The sequence below is a fragment of the Pseudophryne corroboree genome, chromosome 1 (genome assembly GCF_028390025.1).
Source record: "Pseudophryne corroboree isolate aPseCor3 chromosome 1, aPseCor3.hap2, whole genome shotgun sequence".
Classification (NCBI taxonomy): domain Eukaryota; kingdom Metazoa; phylum Chordata; class Amphibia; order Anura; family Myobatrachidae; genus Pseudophryne; species Pseudophryne corroboree.
The window spans coordinates 348,503,689-348,523,830 of NC_086444.1; the positions used below are offsets into that span (position 1 = coordinate 348,503,689).

The 20,142-nt window shown below is 47.9% G+C and overlaps 1 protein-coding gene across 2 annotated transcripts in view; it reads left to right on the top strand.

Annotated features, from left to right (window-relative positions):
- Positions 1-6,231: 6,231 nt before the first annotated feature.
- The window catches only part of ANKLE2 (ankyrin repeat and LEM domain containing 2), a 258,310-nt gene continuing 244,399 nt past the window's right edge, over positions 6,232-20,142 (top strand). The window contains exon 1 of one of the 2 annotated variants that reach the window (XM_063964705.1): positions 6,232-6,341. Coding sequence is in view for 1 of the 2 variants with exons in the window: in XM_063964704.1 (XP_063820774.1) it covers positions 6,718-6,898 (181 nt within the window). In the remaining variant the exon portion in view is untranslated. The other variant, XM_063964704.1, reaches the window with a different exon arrangement.

A 20,142-nucleotide genomic window follows, 5' to 3' on the forward strand; every position in this document is an offset into this window, starting at 1 on the left:
AGTGGGAAGCTCATTCACATGGACGCCGCGACCCTGCTGAATACACCCAGCTGCAGAGCATCTGAACACTGCCCTGGGCTCGCAGAGACCAACGGAGGGGTAAACGTGGCCGCCGCCGCACTCAGCTCATGACAGGTACTAGAAAAGTCCTTGATTACTATGGAATCAATTCCTTTCCCTTTTGTGACTGTATACAAAGGCCTGTATTCCTTCATAGCTGGCTATCAGTCTGCTAAAGTGTAATTAATGGTATAGAAAATTTCCCACAGGCAAACAGTGATGTACATTTCGCTGTAAATTGCTTTTTCGAGGCATCATGATTACCCCACCTTTTCTCTTGAGTGTTTTTGTTTATAGTATCCAAATAATAAGAATTTACTTACCGATAATTCTATTTCTCGTAGTCCGTAGTGGATGCTGGGGACTCCGTAAGGACCATGGGGGGAATAGCGGCTCCGCAGGAGACAGGGCACAAAAGTAAAAGCTTTAGGATCAGGTGGTGTGCACTGGCTCCTCCCCCTATGACCCTCCTCCAAGCCTCAGTTAGGATACTGTGCCCGGACGAGCGTACACAATAAGGAAGGATTTTGAATCCCGGGTAAGACTCATACCAGCCACACCAATCACACTGTACAACCTGTGATCTGAACCCAGTTAACAGCATGATAACAGCGGAGCCTCTGAAAAGATGGCTCACAACAATAATAACCCGATTTTTGTAACAATAACTATGTACAAGTATTGCAGACAATCCGCACTTGGGATGGGCGCCCAGCATCCACAACGGACTACGAGAAATAGAATTATCGGTAAGTAAATTCTTATTTTCTCTGACGTCCTAAGTGGATGCTGGGGACTCCGTAAGGACCATGGGGATTATACCAAAGCTCCCAAACGGGCGGGAGAGTGCGGATGACTCTGCAGCACCGAATGAGAGAACTCCAGGTCCTCCTCAGCCAGGGTATCAAATTTGTAGAATTTTGCAAACGTGTTTGCCCCTGACCAAGTAGCAGCTCGGCAAAGTTGTAAAGCCGAGACCCCTCGGGCAGCCGCCCAAGATGAGCCCACCTTCCTGGCATTTACATATTTTGGCTGTGGCAGGCCTGCCACAGAATGTGCAAGCTGAATTGTACTACACATCCAACTAGCAATCGTCTGCTTAGAAGCAAGAGCACCCAGTTTGTTGGGTGCATACAGGATAACAGCAAGTCAGTTTTCCTGACTCCAGCCGTCCTGGAAACATATATTTTCAGGGCCCTGACAACATCTAGCAACCCGGAGTCCCCCAAGTCCCTAGTAGCCGCAGGTACCACAATAAGCTGGTTCAGGTGAAACGCTGACACCACCTTAGGGAGAAACTGGGGACGAGTCCGCAGCTCTGCCCTGTCCGGATGGACAATCGGATATGGGCTTTTGTGAGACAAAGCCGCCAATTCTGACACTCGCCTGGCCGAGGCCAGGGCCAACAGCATGGTCACTTTCCATGTGAGATATTTCAAATCCACAGATTTGAGCGGTTTAAACCAATGTGATTTGAGGAATCCCAGAACTACGTTGAGATCCCACAGTGCCACTGGAGGCACAAAAGGGGGTTGTATATGCAGTACTCCCTTGACAAACTTCTGGACTTCAGGAACTGAAGCCAATTCTTTCTGGAAGAAAATCGACAGGGCCGAAATTTGAACCTTAATGGACCCCAATTTGAGGCCCATAGACACTCCTGTTTGCAGGAAATGCAGGAATCGACCGAGTTGAAATTCCTCCGTGGGGGCCTTCCTGGCCTCACACCATGCAACATATTTTCGCCAAATGTGGTGATAATGTTGTGCGGTCACCTCCTTCCTGGCTCTGACCAGGGTAGGGATGACCTCTTCCGGAATGCCTTTTTCCCCTTAGGATCCGGCGTTCAACCGCCATGCCGTCAAACGCAGCCGCGGTAAGACTTGGAACAGACATGATCCTTGCTGAAGCAAGTCCCTTCTTAGTATCTCTTGAAGTTCCGGGTACCAAGTCCTTCTTGGCCAATCCGGAGCCACGAGTATAGTTCTTACTCCTCTCCGTCTTATAATGATAGGCAGAGGAGGGAACACATACACCGACTGGTACACCCACGGTGTTACCAGAGCGTCCCTGCTATTGCCTGAGGGTCTCTTGACCTGGCGCAATACCTGTCCAGTTTTTTGTTCAGACGGGACGCCATCATGTCCACCTTTGGTCTTTCCCAACGGTTCACAATCATGTGGAAGACTTCCAGATGAAGTCCCCACTCTCCCGGGTGGAGGTCGTGCCTGCTGAGGAAGTCTGCTTCCCAGTTGTCCACTCCCGGAATGAACACCGCTGACAGTGTTATCACATGATTTTTTGCCCAGCGAAGAATCCTTGCTGCCATTGCCCTCCTGCTTCTTGTGCCGCCCTGTCTGTTTACGTGGGCGACTGCCGTGATGTTGTCCGACTGGATCAGCACCGGTTGACTTTGAAGCAGAGGTCTTCCTAGACTCAGAGCATTGTAAATTGCCCTTCGCTCCAGTATATTTATGTGGAGAGAAGTCTCCAGACTTGACCACACTCCTTGGAAATTTCTTCCCTGTGTGACTGCTCCCCAGCCTCTCAGGCTGGCATCCGTGGTCACCAGGACCCAGTCCTGAATGCCGAATCTGCTGCCCTCTAGTAGATGAGCACTCTGCAGCCACCACAGAAGAGACACCCTTGTCCTTGGAGACAGGATTATCCGCTGATGCATCTGAAGATGCGATCCGGACCATTCGTCCAGCAGATCCCACTGAAAAATTCTTGCGTGAAATCTGCCGAATGGAATCGCTTCGTAAGAAGCCACCATTTTTCCCAGGACTCTTGTGCATTGATGCATTGATGCACTGACACTTGGCCTGGTTTTAGGAGGTTCCTAACTAGCTCGGATAACTCCCTGGCTTTCTCCTCCGGGAGAAACACCTTTTTCTGGACTGTGTCCAGAATCATCCCTAGGAACAGCAGACGTGTTGTCGGAATCAGCTGCGATTTTGGAATATTTAGAATCCACCCGTGCTGTCGTAGAACTACTTGAGATAGTGCTACTCCGACCTCTAACTGTTCTCTGGACCTTGCCCTTATCAGGAGATCGTCCAAGTAAGGGATAATTAAGACGCCTTTTCTTTGAAGAAGGATCATCATTTCGGCCATTACCTTGGTAAAGACCCGGGGTGCCGTGGACAATCCAAACGGCAGCGTCTGAAACTGATAGTGACAGTTCTGTACCACGAACCTGAGGTACCCTTGGTGAGAAGGGCAAATTGGGACATGGAGGTAAGCATCCTTGATGTCCAGGGACACCATATAGTCCCCTTCTTCCTGGTTCGCTATCACTGCTCTGAGTGACTCCATCTTGATTTGAACCTTTGTATGTAAGTGTTCAAAGATTTCAGATTTAGAATAGGTCTCACCGAGCCGTCTGGCTTCAGTACCACAAATAGTGTGGAATAATACCCCTTTCCTTGTTGTAGGAGGGGTACTTTGATTATCACCTGCTGTGAAACTCTTGAGACGACCCCCCACCGCACCTGAGTCCGCTTGTACGGCCCCAGCGTCATGCTGAGGACTTGGCAGAAGCGGTGGAGGGCTTCTGTTCCTGGGAAGGAGCTGCCTGCTGCAGTCTTCTTCCCTTTCCTCTACCCCTGGGCAGATATGACTGGCCTTTTGCCCGCTTGCCCTTATGGGGACGAAAGGACTGAGGCTGAAAAGACGGTGTCTTTTTCTGCTGAGATGTGACTTGGGGTAAAAAAGGTGGATTTTCCAGCTGTTGCCGTGGCCACCAGGTCCGATGGACCGACCCCAAATAACTCCTTCTCTTTATACGGCAATACTTCCATGTGCCGTTTGGAATCTGCATCACCTGACCACTGTCGTGTCCATAAACATCTTCTGGCAGACATGGACATCGCACTTACTCTTGATGCCAGAGTGCAAATATCCCTCTGTGCATCTCGCATATATAGAAATGCATCTTTTAAATGCTCTATAGTCAATAAAATACTGTCCCTGTCAAGGGTATCAATATTTTCAGTCAGGGAATCCGACCAAGCCACCCCAGCGCTGCACATCCAGGCTGAGGCGATCGCTGGTCGCAGTATAACACCAGTATGTGTGTATATACTTTTTAGGATATTTTCCAGCCTCCTATCAGCTGGCTCCTTGAGGGCGGCCGTATCTGGAGACGGTAACGCCACTTGTTTTGATAAGCGTGAGCGCCTTATCCACCCTAGGGGGTGTTTCCCAATGCGCCCTAACTTCTGGCGGGAAAGGGTATAACGCCAATAATTTTCTATCGGGGGAAACCCATGCATCATCACACACTTCATTTAATTTATCTGATTCAGGAAAAACTACAGGTAGTTTTTTCACACTCCACATAATACCCTTTTTTGTGGTACTTGTAGTATCAGAAATATGTAACACCTCCTTCATTGCCCTTAACATGTAACGTGTGGCCCTAATGGAAAATACGTTTGTTTCTTCACCGTCGACACTGGAGTCAGTGTCTGTGTCGACCGACTGAGGTAATGGGCGTTTTAAAGCCCCTGACGGTGTTTGAGACGCCTGGACAGGTACTAATTGGTTTGCCGGCCGTCTCATGTCGTCAACCGACCTTGCAGCGTGTTGACATTATTACGTAATTCCCTAAATAAGCCATCCATTCCGGTGTCGACTCCCTAGAGAGTGACATCACCATTACAGGCAATTGCTCCGCCTCCTCACCAACATCGTCCTCATACATGTCGACACACACGTACCGACACACAGCACACACACAGGGAATGCTCTGATAGAGGACAGGACCCCACTAGCCCTTTGGGGAGACAGAGGGAGAGTTTGCCAGCACACACCAAAACGCTATAATTATACAGGGACAACCTTATATAAGTGTTTTCCCTTATAGCATCTTAATATATTATAATATCGCCACACAAAATGCCCCCCCTCTCTGTTTTAACCCTGTTTCTGTAGTGCAGTGCAGGGGAGAGCCTGGGATCCTTCCTAGCAGCGGAGCTGTGTAGGAAAATGGCGCTGTGTGCTGAGGAGAATAGGCCCCGCCCCATTTTCGGCGGGCTTCTTCTCCCGTTTTTCTGACAACCTGGCAGGGGTTAAATACATCCATATAGCCCCAGAGGCTATATGTGATGTATTTTTAGCCAGCATAGGTACTTTCATTGCTGCCCAGGGCGCCCCCCCCAGCGCCCTGCACCCTCAGTGACCGTTGGTGTGAAGTGTGCTGAGAGCAATGGCGCACAGCTGCCGTGCTGTGCGCTACCTTAAGAAGACTGGGAAGTCTTCAGCCGCCGATTTCTGGACCTCTTCTCTCTTCAGCATCTGCAAGGGGGTCGGCGGCGTGGCTCCGGTGACCCATCCAGGCTGTACCTGTGATCGTCCCTCTGGAGCTAGTGTCCAGTAGCCTAAGAAGCCAATCCATCCTGCACGCAGGTGAGTTCACTTCTTCTCCCCTAAGTCCCTCGTTGCAGTGAGCCTGTTGCCAGCAGGACTCACTGAAAATAAAAAACCTAACAAAACTTTTACTCTAAGCAGCTCTTTAGGAGAGCCACCTAGATTGCACCCTTCTCGGCCGGGCACAAAAACCTAACTGAGGCTTGGGGGAGGGTCATAGGGGGAGGAGCCAGTGCACACCACCTGATCCTAAAGCTTTTACTTTTGTGCCGTCTCCTGCGGAGCCGCTATTCCCCCCATGGTCCTTACGGAGTCCCCAGCATCCACTTAGGACGTCAGAGAAAATAAACATTACTAAGACAAGTGATTCTGCATTGGTGCCATTTGAAGGGTAACTTTAATTCTAGATATAAAAGTTTAGAAACTGATTTTGTAACAAGAGTGAAGGCCATATTCTTTCATCTTCAACAAGACTGGGGTGTGTTAAACCCACATCTACTAAAATGGGCCTATTGTCTGCGGGATTGGGCAATTTTCTCAATGCATAGGAGGTTCTTTTTGCTACTTTTGCACATTTCTGTGCATGGCTATTATCAGTCATTATTAGGAACGGTTAACAACAATAAAACAACCAATCATTTTTAAATGCTGGTTCCTATGGGGACGGTGGTAACTGATGGTACTTTTAGTGTCGCTATGTTGCAAGTCATGTGTGCGACTATCACTCCGAGGCTGAATACAGTTGTACGGCAAAGAATCCTTCTTCTACGTACTCACTGACAGCGGACTCAGGCGCGCCGCGGGCAGCCCCGTTGCCGGGCAGCGGGGTCCTGTCAGGCCGAACCGGAAGTGTCGCACGCGTGTTGCACTGTGGTCTCGGGTGGATCCTACATAAGGCGGAGGAGGAGGTAGGGCGGTTCTGTGATGAGACGCTGAGGCTGGTTTTGTCATGCTGGCAGTGCAGCACACATTTCATGCTCATAAGTAAAAGCGGGCCAACCGACAGGACAGCCGGGAGACCGAGCCAGAGGCTAGAGTACAGGCGGGAGAGCCGGGAGACTAGACAGCGGGGAGGGAGACACTGAGGCTGCATGAGGCGTCGGGGTGTGCTGGGGATAGTCTCTTATCGGTGTGCTGTCTCTTATTTGGGCAGTAGACCTATAGGGAGGCGCTTACAACAGGCGGTGCTGGCGGCGAACAGGGGGAGCTTGGTCTTAGCCGGGAAGGAAAGGGATCGTGGTGCCGGGGGTAGGAGCGCAGCGTGTTGCTTCGGATCGCCGGGATATGTCCGTCTCTGAGTTCTTGTCCGGATGGGACTCTGGCGTGGGGCTGCAGGTCCTCCTGGCCTGTGTGCTGGTGGCGGTGGTGGGCTGGCTGTGCCGCCTGGCGGAGAGGAGACTCTGGAAGCAGCCTTCCCTGGAGCCGCCTCCCTGCCCCTCACGGCCCGGCTGGGGGGTGCTGCTAGGTGAGAAGTGCTGCACTAACCTCCCTGTTGTCTGTATGAGCGTCAGCAATAGCCCTGCCTGGCATATGTAGCAGCGCTATGTACTGCACACCAGCCTATGGCTGAGCACACAGCCCTGCTCATGTAAGGCGCTTCTATGTATTTAATAAACAGCTGCAATACTTGTGTTCATGCTAAGGGAAACAAGGGGCAGATTTATTAATTCTGGTGAAGTGATAAAGTGGAAGATGATAAAGCACCAGCCAGTTAACTCCTAGCTGTCCTTTTTCAAACCCAGCCTGTGACATAGGAGCTGATTGGCTGGTGCTTTATCACCTTCCACTTTATCACGTCACCGAGCTTAATAAATCTGCCCTAAAGCACTATAAGAGGAGCTTGTGTGGTGTTTAAAAATATAACACAAGTGGACCTGTCACCACATAGCTGCCAATGGTCTGTTATAATCTTTTTATTCTCTGAATGTTAGTGATATGCTATTCCTTATCCATAATATTTCCCGTTAGAGGTGGTAGATACTGAGATAATAGAGCAACTTAGATATGCATGGGATAGGCATATCAATATCCTCACAAAGAGCCAAAGATCAAATAGGGTTGGGGTTATCTAAAGTATAAAACAAAGGGGCAGACTAGATGGTCTAGGTGACTTATCTGCTGTCTTATTCTTTGTTTCTCTCTCTCCATCTATCAGTCCCTGTTGCTGTAATGCTGCTCATACACTTGTGCGATGCGACGGGGCATCCAATGGCAGTTCAGGTGCGATTTCATCGCACCCGAACTGCCAGAGTGATTACCATGTGATAGATCGCATGGTAATCACGTGATGGGCACGTCACCGCCGAGTGGGAGCGGCCTCTCGCCGCTCCCGGCGGGTGCACATCGCAGTGCGATATGTCTCGTGGGTTTAAAACAACATGCGATGCGAGAAATATTAAGTGCAGCACATATCTTGAGACTCGATATTTGACCGGCGTGCCCGCGCATCGCGTCTCAAGGTACTAAAATGTGCATACAATCCTTCGATTTCTCTCACAGATGTGGTCAAAATCGAAGGATAGCACCGATTATCTCATAAGTGTATGGGCACCATTAGTATAGGTAGGGAGAAGTTGTAAGAAATTGATGATATGGTGTAATAAAATTTTAGATAGTAAATTAAACAAGTTTTTCTTTGTATTTCAACAGTCTAGTCCACTACAAAATGAGCTCATGTGGCATTTTTCTTTAGTTTACTACAATACTTTTCACCTTGTTGGTTGGTGTATGATTCTGTATTGTTTGTCCAATTTTTTTTTTTTTTTTTTTCCCCTGTACTTTGGACTATCCTTAGTATATCCTATAATGCAGGCATGTCCAAACTGTGGCCCTCCAGCTGTTGTGAAGCTACATATCCCAGCATGCCCTGACACAGTTTTGCTGTCAGAGACTGCTAAAGCTGTGTCAGGGCATGCTGGGATGTGTAGTTTCTAAACAGCTGGAGGGCCGCAGTTTGGACATGCCTGTTATAATGGTTGGGCTGTCTTGGTCCTCTGGGCAGAAGGCTACCAGCACAAAAGCCAGGCATGAAGCACCGCTAAATCATGAGATTTTTCAACCCTCTGTAGCAGACTTGGGCTCATAAACACAGTAGTCTCACATGTTTGGTTGCTCGTTGTTCTTCACTGGGCAAAAAAAAAATGTTATTCACAGGCTGTCGCTTTCAGTTTATTATGTAATGTTATTTTAATTTAAAATTGTTGTGTGGGTGGCACTTATGTACTACAGTCTCCAAATCTAGAGGAGGTGTGGCCCTGAGGTTCCTACCCCCTGAACCTTTCATTTCCACCCTTCCTCTCTCATAGTGGATGCTACAGTTGATACCTGACTTGGGGAGAAGCCTTAGTGGATCCAATGGTAAATGTATTTCTCTATCGTCCTAGTGGATGCTGGGGTTCCTGAAAGGACCATGGGGAATAGCGGCTCCGCAGGAGACAGGGCACAAAAAGTAAAGCTTTAGGATCAGGTGGTGTGCACTGGCTCCTCCCCCTATGACCCTCCTCCAAGCCTCAGTTAGATTTTTGTGCCCGGCCGAGAAGGGTGCAATCTAGGTGGCTCTCCTAAAGAGCTGCTTAGAAAAGTTTAGCTTAGGTTTTTTATTTTACAGTGAGTCCTGCTGGCAACAGGATCACTGCAACGAGGGACTTAGGGGAGAAGAAGTGAACTCACCTGCGTGCAGGATGGATTGGCTTCTTGGCTACTGGACATTAGCTCCAGAGGGACGATCACAGGTACAGCCTGGATGGTCACCGGAGCCTCGCCGCCGGCCCCCTTGCAGATGCTGAAACGAGAAGAGGTCCAGAATCGGCGGCAGAAGACTCCTCAGTCTTCTTAAGGTAGCGCACAGCACTGCAGCTGTGCGCCATTTTCCTCTCAGCACACTTCACACGGCAGTCACTGAGGGTGCAGGGCGCTGGGAGGGGGGCGCCCTGGGAGGCAAATGAAAACCTTTTTTGGCTAAAAATACCTCACATATAGCCTCCGGGGGCTATATGGAGATATTTAACCCCTGCCAGAATCCGTTAAGAGCGGGAGACGAGGCCGCCGAAAAAGGGGCGGGGCCTATCTCCTCGGCACACAGCGCCATTTTCCCTCACAGAAAGGCTGGAGGGAAGGCTCCCAGGCTCTCCACTGCACTACAGAAACAGGGTTAAAACAGAGAGGGGGGGCACTAATTTGGCGTTAGAAATATATAAAAGATGCTATAAGGGAAAACACTTATATAAGGTTGTCCCTATATAATTATAGCGTTTTTGGTGTGTGCTGGCAAACTCTCCCTCTGTCTCTCCAAAGGGCTAGTGGGTCCTGTCCTCTATCAGAGCATTCCCTGTGTGTGTGCTGTGTGTCGGTACGTGTGTGTCGACATGTATGAGGACGATGTTGGTGAGGAGGCGGAGCAATTGCCTGTAATGGTGATGTCACTCTCTAGGGAGTCGACACCGGAATGGATGGCTTATTTAGGGAATTACGTGATAATGTCAACACGCTGCAAGGTCGGTTGACGACATGAGACGGCCGACAAACAATTAGTACCGGTCCAGACGTCTCAGAAACACCGTCAGGGGTTTTAAAACGCCCGTTTACTTTAGTCGGTCGACACAGACACAGACACGGACACTGAATCCAGTGTCGACGGTGAATAAACAAACGTATTCCTTATTAGGGCCACACGTTAAGGGCAATGAAGGAGGTGTTACATATTTCTGATACTACAAGTACCACAAAAGAGGGTATTATGTGGGATGTGAAAAAACTACCGTAGTTTTTCCTGAATCAGATAAATTAAATGAAGTGTGTGATGATGCGTGGGTTCCCCCCGATAGAAAATATGGGCGGTATACCCTTTCCCGCCAGAAGTTAGGGCGCGTTGGGAAACACCCCTTAGGGTGGATAAGGCGCTCACACGCTTATCAGAACAAGTGGCGGTACCGTCTATAGATAGGGCCGTCCTCAAGGAGCCAGCTGACAGGAGGCTGGAAAAATATCATAAAAAGTATATACACACATACTGGTGTTATACTGCGACCAGTGATCGCCTCAGCCTGGATGTGCAGAGCTGGGGTGGCTTGGTCGGATTCCCTGACTAAAAATATTGATACCCTTGACAGGGACAGTATTTTATTGACTATAGAGCATTTAAAGGATGTATTTCTATATATGCGAGATGCACAGAGGGATATTTGCACTCTGGCATCAAGAGTAAGTGCGATGTCCATATCTGCCAGAAGATGTTTATGGACACGACAGTGGTCAGGTGATGCAGATTCCAAACGGCACAAAGGTGTATTGCCGTATAAAGGAAGAGGAGTTATTTGGGGTCGGTCCATCGGACCTGGTGGCCAGGGCAACTGCTGGAAAATCCACCGTTTTTACCCTAAGTCACATCTCTGCAGAAAAAGACACCGTCTTTTCAGCTTCAGTCCTTTCGTCCCTATAAGAGTCATATCTGCCCAGGGATAGAGGAAAGGGAAGAAGACTGCAGCAGGCAGCCCATTCCCAGGAACAGAAGCGTTCCACCGCTTCTGACAAGCTCTCAGCATGACGCTGAGACCGTACAGGACCCCTGGATCCTACAAGTAGTATCCCAGGGGTACAGTTTGGAATGTCGAGACGTTTCCCCTGCGCAGGCTCCTGAAGTCTGCTTTACCAAGGTCTCCCTCCGACAAGGAGGCAGTATGGGAAAAAATTCACGAGCTGTATTCCCAGCAGGTGATAATTAAATTACCCCTCCTACAACAAGAAAAGGGGTATTATTCCACACTATATTGTGGTACTGAAGCCAGAAGGCTAGGTGAGACCTATTCTAAATCTAAAAAAATTTTGAACACTTACAAAGGTTCAAATCAAGATGGAGTCACTCAGAGCAGTGATAACGAACCGGCAAGAAGGGGACTATCGGGTGTCCCGAGACATCAGGGATGCTTACCTCCATGTCCCAAATTTGCCCTTATCACTAAGGGTACCTCAGGTTCGTGGTACAGAACTGTCACTATCAGTTTCTGACGCTGCCGTTTGGATTGTCTACGGCACCCCGGGTCTTTACCAAGGTAATGGCCGAAATGATGGTTCTTCTTCGAAGAAAAGGCGTCTTAATTATCCCTTACTTGGACGATCTCCTGATAAGGGCAAAGTCCAGGAAACAGTTGGAGGTCGGAGTAGCACTATCTCGGATACTGTTACAACAGCAGGGGTGGATTCTAAATATTCCAAAATCGCAGCTGATCCCGACAACAAGTCTCCTGTGCTTAGGGATGATTCTGGACACAGTCCAGAAAAAGGTGTTTCTCCCGGAAGAGAAAGCCAGGGAGTTATCCGAGCTAGTCAGGAACCTCCTAAAATCAGTGCATCATTGCACAAGGGCCATGGTAAAAAAAATAGTGACTTCCTTCGAAGCAATTCCAGTCGGCAGATTTCATGCAAGAACTTTTCAGTGGGATCTGCTGGACAAATGGTCCGGATCGCATCTTCAGATGCATCAGCGGATAACCCTATATCCAAGGACAAGGGTGTCTCTCCTGTGGTGGTTACAGAGTGCTCATCTTCTAGAGGGCCGCAGATTCGGCATTCAGTTTGGATGTTGGTGACCACGGAGGCCAGCCCGAGAGGCTGGGGAGCAGTCACACAAGGAAAAAATTTCCAGGGAGTGTGATCAAGTCTGGAGATTTTTCTCCACATAAATATAGCTAAGGGTAAATTTATAATGCTCTAAGCTTAGCAAGACCTCTGCTTCAAGGTCAGCCGGTATTGATCCAGTGGGATAAAACATCACGGCAGTCGCCCACGTAAATAGACAGGGCGGCACAAGAAGCAGGAGGGCAGTGGCAAAAACTGCAAGGACTTTTCGCTGGGCGGAAAATCATGTGATAGCACTGTCAGCAGTGTTTCATTCCGGGAATGGAAACTGGGAAGCAGACTTCCTCAGTAGGCACGACCTCCACCCGGCAGAGTGGGAACTTCATGGGGAAGTTTTCCACATAATTGTAAACCGTTGGGAATTACCAAAGGTGGACATGATGGCGTCCCGTCTGAACAAAAAACGGGACAGGTATTGCGCCAGGTTAAGAGACCCTCAGGCAATAGCTGTGGACGTTCTGGTAACACCGTGGGTGTACCAGTCGGTGTATGTGTTCCATCCTCTGCTTTTCATACCTAAGGTACTGAGAATTATAAGACGTAGAGGAGTAAGAACTATACTCATGGCTCCGGATTGGCCAAGAAGGACTTGGTACCCGGAACTTTAAGAGATGCTCACAGAGGACTTATGGTCTCTGCCGCTAAGAAGGGACTTGTTTCAGCAAGTACCATGTCTGTTCCAAGACTTACCGCAGCTGCGTTTGACGGCATGGCGGTGGAACGCCGGATCCTAAGGGAAAAGGCATTCAGGAAGAGGTCATTCCTACCCTGGTCAAACCGCACAACATTATCACCACATGTGGCGAAAATATGTTGCGTGGTGTGAGGCCAGGAAGGCCCCACGAAGAAATTTCAACTCGGTCGATTCCTGCATTTCTTGCAAACAGGAGTGTCTATGGGCCTCAAATTGGGGTCCATTAAGGTTCAAATTTCGGCCCTGTCGATTTTTCTTCCAGAAAGAATTGGCTTCAGTTCCTGAAGTCCAGAAGTTTGTCAAGGGAGTATTGCATATACAACCCCCTTTTGTGCCTCCAGTGGCACTGTGGGATCTCAACGTAGTTCTGGGATTCCTCAAAACACATTGGTTTAAAACCAGTCAAATCTGTGGATTTGAAGCATCTCACATGAAAAGTGACCATGCTCTTGGCCCTGGCCTGGACCAGGCGAGTGTCAAATTGGTGTTTTTTTCTCAAAAAAGCCATATTTGTTTGTCCATTCGGACAGGGCAGAGCTGCGGACTCGTCCCCAGTTCTCTCCCTAAGGTGGTGTCAGTGTTTCACCTGAACCAGCTTATTGTGGTGCCTTGCACCTACTAGGGACTTGGAGGACTCCAAGTTGCTAGATGTTGTCAGGGCCCTGAAAATATGTTTCCAGGACGGCTGGAGTCAGGAAAACTGACTTGCTGTTATCCTGTATGCACCCAAAAAACTGGGTGCTCTTGCTTCTAAGCAGACTATTGCTAGTTGGATGTGTAATACAATTCAGCTTGCACATTCTGTGGCAGGCCTGCCACAGCCAAAATATGTAAATGCCCATTCCAAAAGGAAGGTGGGCTCATCTTGGGCGGCTGCCCGAGGGGTCTCGGCTTTACAACTTTGCCGAGCGGCTATTTAGTCAGGGGCAAACACGTTTGTAAAATCCTACAAATTTGATACCCTGGCTAAGGAGGACCTGGAGTTCTCTCATTCGGTGCTGCAGAGTCATCCGCACTCTCCCGCCCGTTTGGGAGCTTTGGTATTATCCCCATGGTCCTTTCAGGAACCCCAGCATCCACTAGGACGATAGAGAAAATAAGAATTTACTTACCGATAATTCTATTTCTCGGAGTCCGTAGTGGATGCTGGGCGCCCATCCCAAGTGCGGATTGTCTGCATTACTTGTACATAGTTACAAAAATCGGGTTATTATTGTTGTGAGCCATCTTTTCAGAGGCTCCGCTGTTATCATACTGTTGGCTGGGTTCAGATCACAGGTTGTACAGTGTGATTGGTGTGGCTGGTATGAGTCTTACCCGGGATTCATAAATCCTTCCTTATTGTGTACGCTCGTCCGGGCACAGTACCTAACTGAGGCTTGGAGGAGGGTCATAGGGGGAGGAGCCAGTGCACACCACCTGATCCTAAAGCTTTACTTTTTGTGCCCTGTCTCCTGCGGAGCCGCTATTCCCCATGGTCCTTTCAGGAACCCCAGCATCCACTACGGACTCCGAGAAATAGAATTATCGGTAAGTAAATTCTTATTTTCCCTATTCCCCTGCAAGGTTTGTGGACCTACTGCGGTCAGGGTTAGCGGGGTGGGCTAATGTGTTTTTTTTTTGTTGTTGTTTTTTTTCCCCTGTCTTACAAATATTTTTTTATTTTTAAGAGAAGAGTTTAAGAATTTTAAAATTCGATCATGAGGTTTGCCAGGTTCATTTATTTTTTTAATATAGAAATATAATTTTTGCAAGTATGGTGCAAGTAGCTCTAACACTTATATTCAAAGAACTTAGGTGTCTTAAAAACAAATAAATAAGTAAATAGTCCCTAGCTAAAAACTAGTCGGACATATAAACACTCCAAAAACATATGCAGTGGCAGCAGCCAGATTTCAAAATAGTCCAATTTCCAATGGAACAAAGTAGTATATCGTGTTCAGTGTTCTAAAGTGACATATCAAAGTGTCCTCAAATAGTAACTTAATATGCGTACCAGACACACAAGGAATGTTTGCTTTTTAAAGGTTTCTTTACATCAGCTGTCTTCCTCCTTATTCACCTCCTCCTCTCATATCTGCCCGGATATCAGCATGATATTCCACACGTGTGGGGAATGGAAGGCAGTGGATCAATAAAGTGCACAGATCGGGATAAAGTGACACTGTGTTTAATGTGCAGAAAATGTGCAATAAAGTGCTACAGTGCTATATTTTGCCGAAATTATTCTAAAACGACACCCTTCTGGTAATGTGCTTGTTTACCAATAATGAATGTGCAGCACCAGACAAATTAAAGTATCAATGCAGCACTCAGGTTTTCAAGGTAATGTAGCCGATCCATCAAACCAGAGTACAATTACGAGGCTACAAGCAGCAGCATGAGCTCCTCGTGTAGTCTGGAGGCGGAACTTGAAATATAATGTTCTTGTAGTCCTATATATTCTATTTTTCATTTGACCATAATAAATGAAATACTCAGTTTTTATGTTAAAGCTACATTTATGAGAAAATAAAGAGATTAACTTAAATATTTCATATTTTGTTCTTTGATTTTAGAATGACTCAATGAGTTGCATATACACTTCAATACCGGGTATGGGTCGTTGGGTCGACAGGGACAGTAAGTTGACATGTACTAGGTCGACATGAGTTTTTGGACTGTTTTTGGTGTCGTTTTCTTCATAAAGTGACTGGGAACCCCAATTAGTGCACAGTGTCCTTCGCATGGCTCGCTTTACTCGCCATGCTTCAGGCAAGGTGCCTCGTGTTACTGTTCCCTATTGTAGTCCACGTGGATCGTCAAATATGAAAGTCCAAAAATGAAGAAAAAATGTGAAAAACTCATGTCGACCTAATGCATGTCTACTTACAGTGGTCAACCTAATGATTGTCGACCTAATGACCGTATCCCTCAATACCAATATTCAGTTCTGGCTTCTAGCAGTCTTAAAAATGTTCAGAAATATGTATTCATGTACATTTGAGTGAGGTAATGTTTGCAAATACTATAAGCTTTAATCCCCTCTAGCAATGTGTAATGGTACAGTAAGGTACATTTGCAAAGTCATGCATATTGCTGTGATTATGTCTCACCATCTTGGTTTTCTTCACACTGCAGTGTGTATCTCAATTAATATTTTTAGGATTGTCACTGTGTATAGCCTGAAAGCTTTTAAGACATCGGTCAACACCCATGTCACAATTGACTGGGTCATTATTCTACATTTCATCAGTGTAGGTAGAAGATGACTGCAGATGGTCTTGTGTGTGTGGTCAGATTATAACTGTAGACACTGGCACTATGATGGGTGAAAGAGTAACAATGATCATTTCTCATTATCAACTTTGATGGCACTCATTACAGTTCCTCCTGAGGTAAAGATAGTGAACCGTAAAATCTGTTTTATTACCCTATCATCTGCACATTACATTTTAAGCACATCTTCCTTCGGCTGCTTCAGTACTTGTTACCACATCCATGGCCATCTATTAGAAAGTGGGACTAGCAGGAGGACCACTGGCAAAGCTGCCGTTTTCTTCCCAATCTCGCTTCCACGCCTCCTGTTTTAAAGTAGATTACTAAACCATCTGGGAAAAGGCTCTGGCTAGGGATTTGAGGTAGTTGGGTAATGTGTTATGTAGATAGCCATGCACCTTTAAGTCACTAGAAAAAAACGGAATGTGTTTGAATAACTGCTCACTTGGAGGCAGAAGTACCAAGCCTTGGAGAGAGATAAAGTACCGTACAATCTTCTGCTGTCATTTATTTCAAACACGGGCAGATGTATTAAGCCAGGAGAAGTGATAAGTGCAAGGTGATAATGCACCAGCCAATCGGCTCCAATATGTAAATTTACAGTTAGGAGCTGACTGGCTGGTGCGTTTTCACCTTGCAGTTATCACTGCTTTATCACTTCTCCAGGCTTAATACAGTTGTCCCAATGCCTGTAACATGGCAGTTAGGAGCTGATTGACTAGTACAGGCTTTTTCAACCAGTGTGCCGTGGCCAGTTGCAAGGTGTGCTGCGGAGCCAGAGCAGCTTCCTGCACCTTCAGAGTGAACTGTTGGCCCGGTATCTTCTTAGAGGATCAGTTGTGCTGCAGCCATGACCTATGCCTTGAAAACAATGTGATATCATAGGTCACAGCCGCCGCGTCTCACCACCCAGCCAGCCCACCCGCCTGCATACATACACATCTTCCAGTTCCCACCTGCATACACAGCTTTCCTTGCCCACACACATCCATACCTGCCCGACCGCCTGCTGCTCAGTATTCACAGAACTCCACTATGAACAACCCCCGCCACTGAGGGACAGGGAGGAGGACAGCTGATAATAATATTTGTTATTTCTCCTGTGGGGAGCAATAGGATTTCTGTGGGAAGAAATGTGATTGATTTATGTGTGGAGCAATAGGATTTATGTGGGGAGCAATGTGATTGTTTTTTTCTGTGTAGGCCAATGTATGTGTGGATTTTTATTTATTTTATTTTCTCTATCGTCCTAAGTGGATGCTGGGGTTCCTGAAAGGACCATGGGGAATAGCGGCTCCGCAGGAGACAGGGCACAAAAGTAAAGCTTTTACAGGTCAGGTGGTGTGTACTGGCTCCTCCCCCTATGACCCTCCTCCAGACTCCAGTTAGATTTTTGTGCCCGGCCGAGAAGGGTGCAATTCTAGGTGGCTCTCATAAAGAGCTGCTTAGAGAGTTTAGCTTAGGTTTTTTATTTTACAGTGATTCCTGCTGGCAACAGGATCACTGCAACGAGGGACAGAGGGGAGAAGAAGTGAACTCACCTGCGTGCAGGATGGATTGGCTTCTTGGCTACTGGACATGAAGCTCCAGAGGGACGATCACAGGTACAGCCTGGATGGTCACCGGAGCCACGCCGCCGGCCCCCTCACAGATGCTGAAGCAAGAAGAGGTCCAGAATCGGCGGCTGAAGACTCCTGCAGTCTTCTTAAGGTAGCGCACAGCACTGCATCTGTGCGCCATTTTCCTCTCAGCACACTTCACACGGCAGTCACTGAGGGTGCAGGGCGCTGGGGGGGGGCGCCCTGGGAGGCAAATGTAAACCTTTAAAAAGGCTAAAAATACCTCACATATAGCCCCAGAGGCTATATGGAGATATTTACCCCTGCCTAAATGTACTAAATAGCGGGAGACGAGCCCGCCGGAAAAGGGGCGGGGCCTATCTCCTCAGCACACGGCGCCATTTTCTGTCACAGCTCCGCTGGTCAGGAAGGCTCCCAGGTCTCTCCCCTGCACTGCACTACAGAAACAGGGTATAACAGAGAGGGGGGGCAAAATAAATGGCAATATATTAATATAAAAGCAGCTATAAGGGAGCACTTAATCATAAGGCTATCCCTGTCATATATAGCGCTTTTTGGTGTGTGCTGGCAGACTCTCCCTCTGTCTCCCCAAAGGGCTAGTGGGTCCTGTCTTCGTATAGAGCATTCCCTGTGTGTCTGCTGTGTGTCGGTACGTGTGTGTCGACATGTATGAGGACGTTATTGGTGTGGAGGCGGAGCAATTGCCAAATATGAGGATGTCACCTTCTAGGGGGTCGACACCAGAATGGATGCCTTTATTTGTGGAATTACGGGATAGCGTCAACTCGCTTAAGCAGTCGTTTGCCGACATGAGGCGGCCGGACACTCACTTAGTGCCTGTCCAGGCGCCTCAAACACCGTCAGGGGCTGTAAAACGCCCCTTGCCTCAGTCGGTCGACACAGACACAGGCACTGATTCCGGTAGTGAAGGTGACGAATCAACCGTATTTTCCAAAAGGGCCACACGTTATATGATTTTGGCAATAAAGGAGATGTTACATTTAGCTGATACTACAGGTACCACTAAACAGGGTATTATGTGGGGTGTGAAAAAACTACCAGTAGTTTTTACCGAATCAGAAGAATTAAATGACGTGTGTGATGAAGCGTGGGGTGCCCCGATAAAAAACTGCTAATTTCAAAGAAGTTATTGGCTTTATACCCTTTCCCGCCAGAGGTTAGGGAGCGCTGGGAAACACCTCCTAGGGTGGACAAAGCGCTAACACGCTTATCAAAACAAGTGGCGTTACCCTCTCCTGAGACGGCCGCACTTAAAGATCCATCAGATAGGAGGATGGAAAATATCCAAAAAGGTATATACACACATGCAGGTGTTATACTACGACCAGCTATTGCGACTGCCTGGATGTGCAGTGCTGGGGTAGTTTGGTCAGAGTCCCTGATCGAAAATATTGATACCCTGGACAGGGACAATATTTTACTGTCGTTAGAACAAATAAAGGATGCATTTCTTTATATGCGTGATGCACAGAGAGATATCTGCACACTGGCATCACGGGTAAGTGCTATGTCCATTTCGGCCAGAAGAGCTTTATGGACACGACAGTGGACAGGCGATGCGTAGAGGAGTTATTTGGGGTCGGTCTATCGGATTTGGTGGCCACGGCTACGGCCGGGAAATCCACCTTTCTACCTTAAGTCACTCCCCAACAGAAAAAGGCACCGACCTTTCAACCGCAGCCTTTTCGTTCCTTTAAAAATAAGAGAGCAAAGGGCTATTCATATCTGCCACGAGGCAGAGGACGAGGGAAGAGACAGCAACAGGCAGCTCCTTCCCAGGTACAGAAGCCCTCCCCGGCTTCTACAAAAGCCTCAGCATGACGCTGGGGCTTCGCAAGCGGACTCGGGGGCGGTAGGCGGTCGTCTCAAGAATTACAGCGCGCAGTGGGCTCACTCGCAGGTAAATCCCTGGATCCTGCAGATAATATCTCAGGGGTACAGGTTGAAATTAGAGACAGAGCCACCTCGCCGTTTCCTGAAGTCTGCTTTACCAACGTCCCCCTCAGAAAGGGAGACGGTTTTGGAAGCCATTCACAAGCTGTATTCTCAGCAGGTGATAGTCAAGGTACCTCTTCTACAACAAGGGAAGGGGTATTATTCCACTCTTTTTGTGGTACCGAAGCCGGATGGCTCGGTAAGGCCTATTCTAAATCTGAAGTCCTTGAACCTGTACATAAAGAAGTTCAAGTTCAAGATGGAGTCACTCAGAGCAGTGATAGCGAACCTGGAAGAAGGGGACTTTATGGTATCCTTGGACATCAAGGATGCATATCTCCACGTTCCAATTACCCCTCACACCAGGGGTACCTCAGGTTCGTTGTACAAAACTGTCACTATCAGTTTCAGACGCTGCCGTTTGGTTTGTCCACGGCACCTCGGGTCTTTACAAAGGTAATGGCCGAGATAATATTTCTTCTTCGAAGAAAAGGCGTATTAATTATCCCATACTTGGACGATCTCCTAATAAGGGCAAGGTCCAGAGAACAGCTAGAGATGGGTTTAGCACTATCTCGAGAGGTGCTA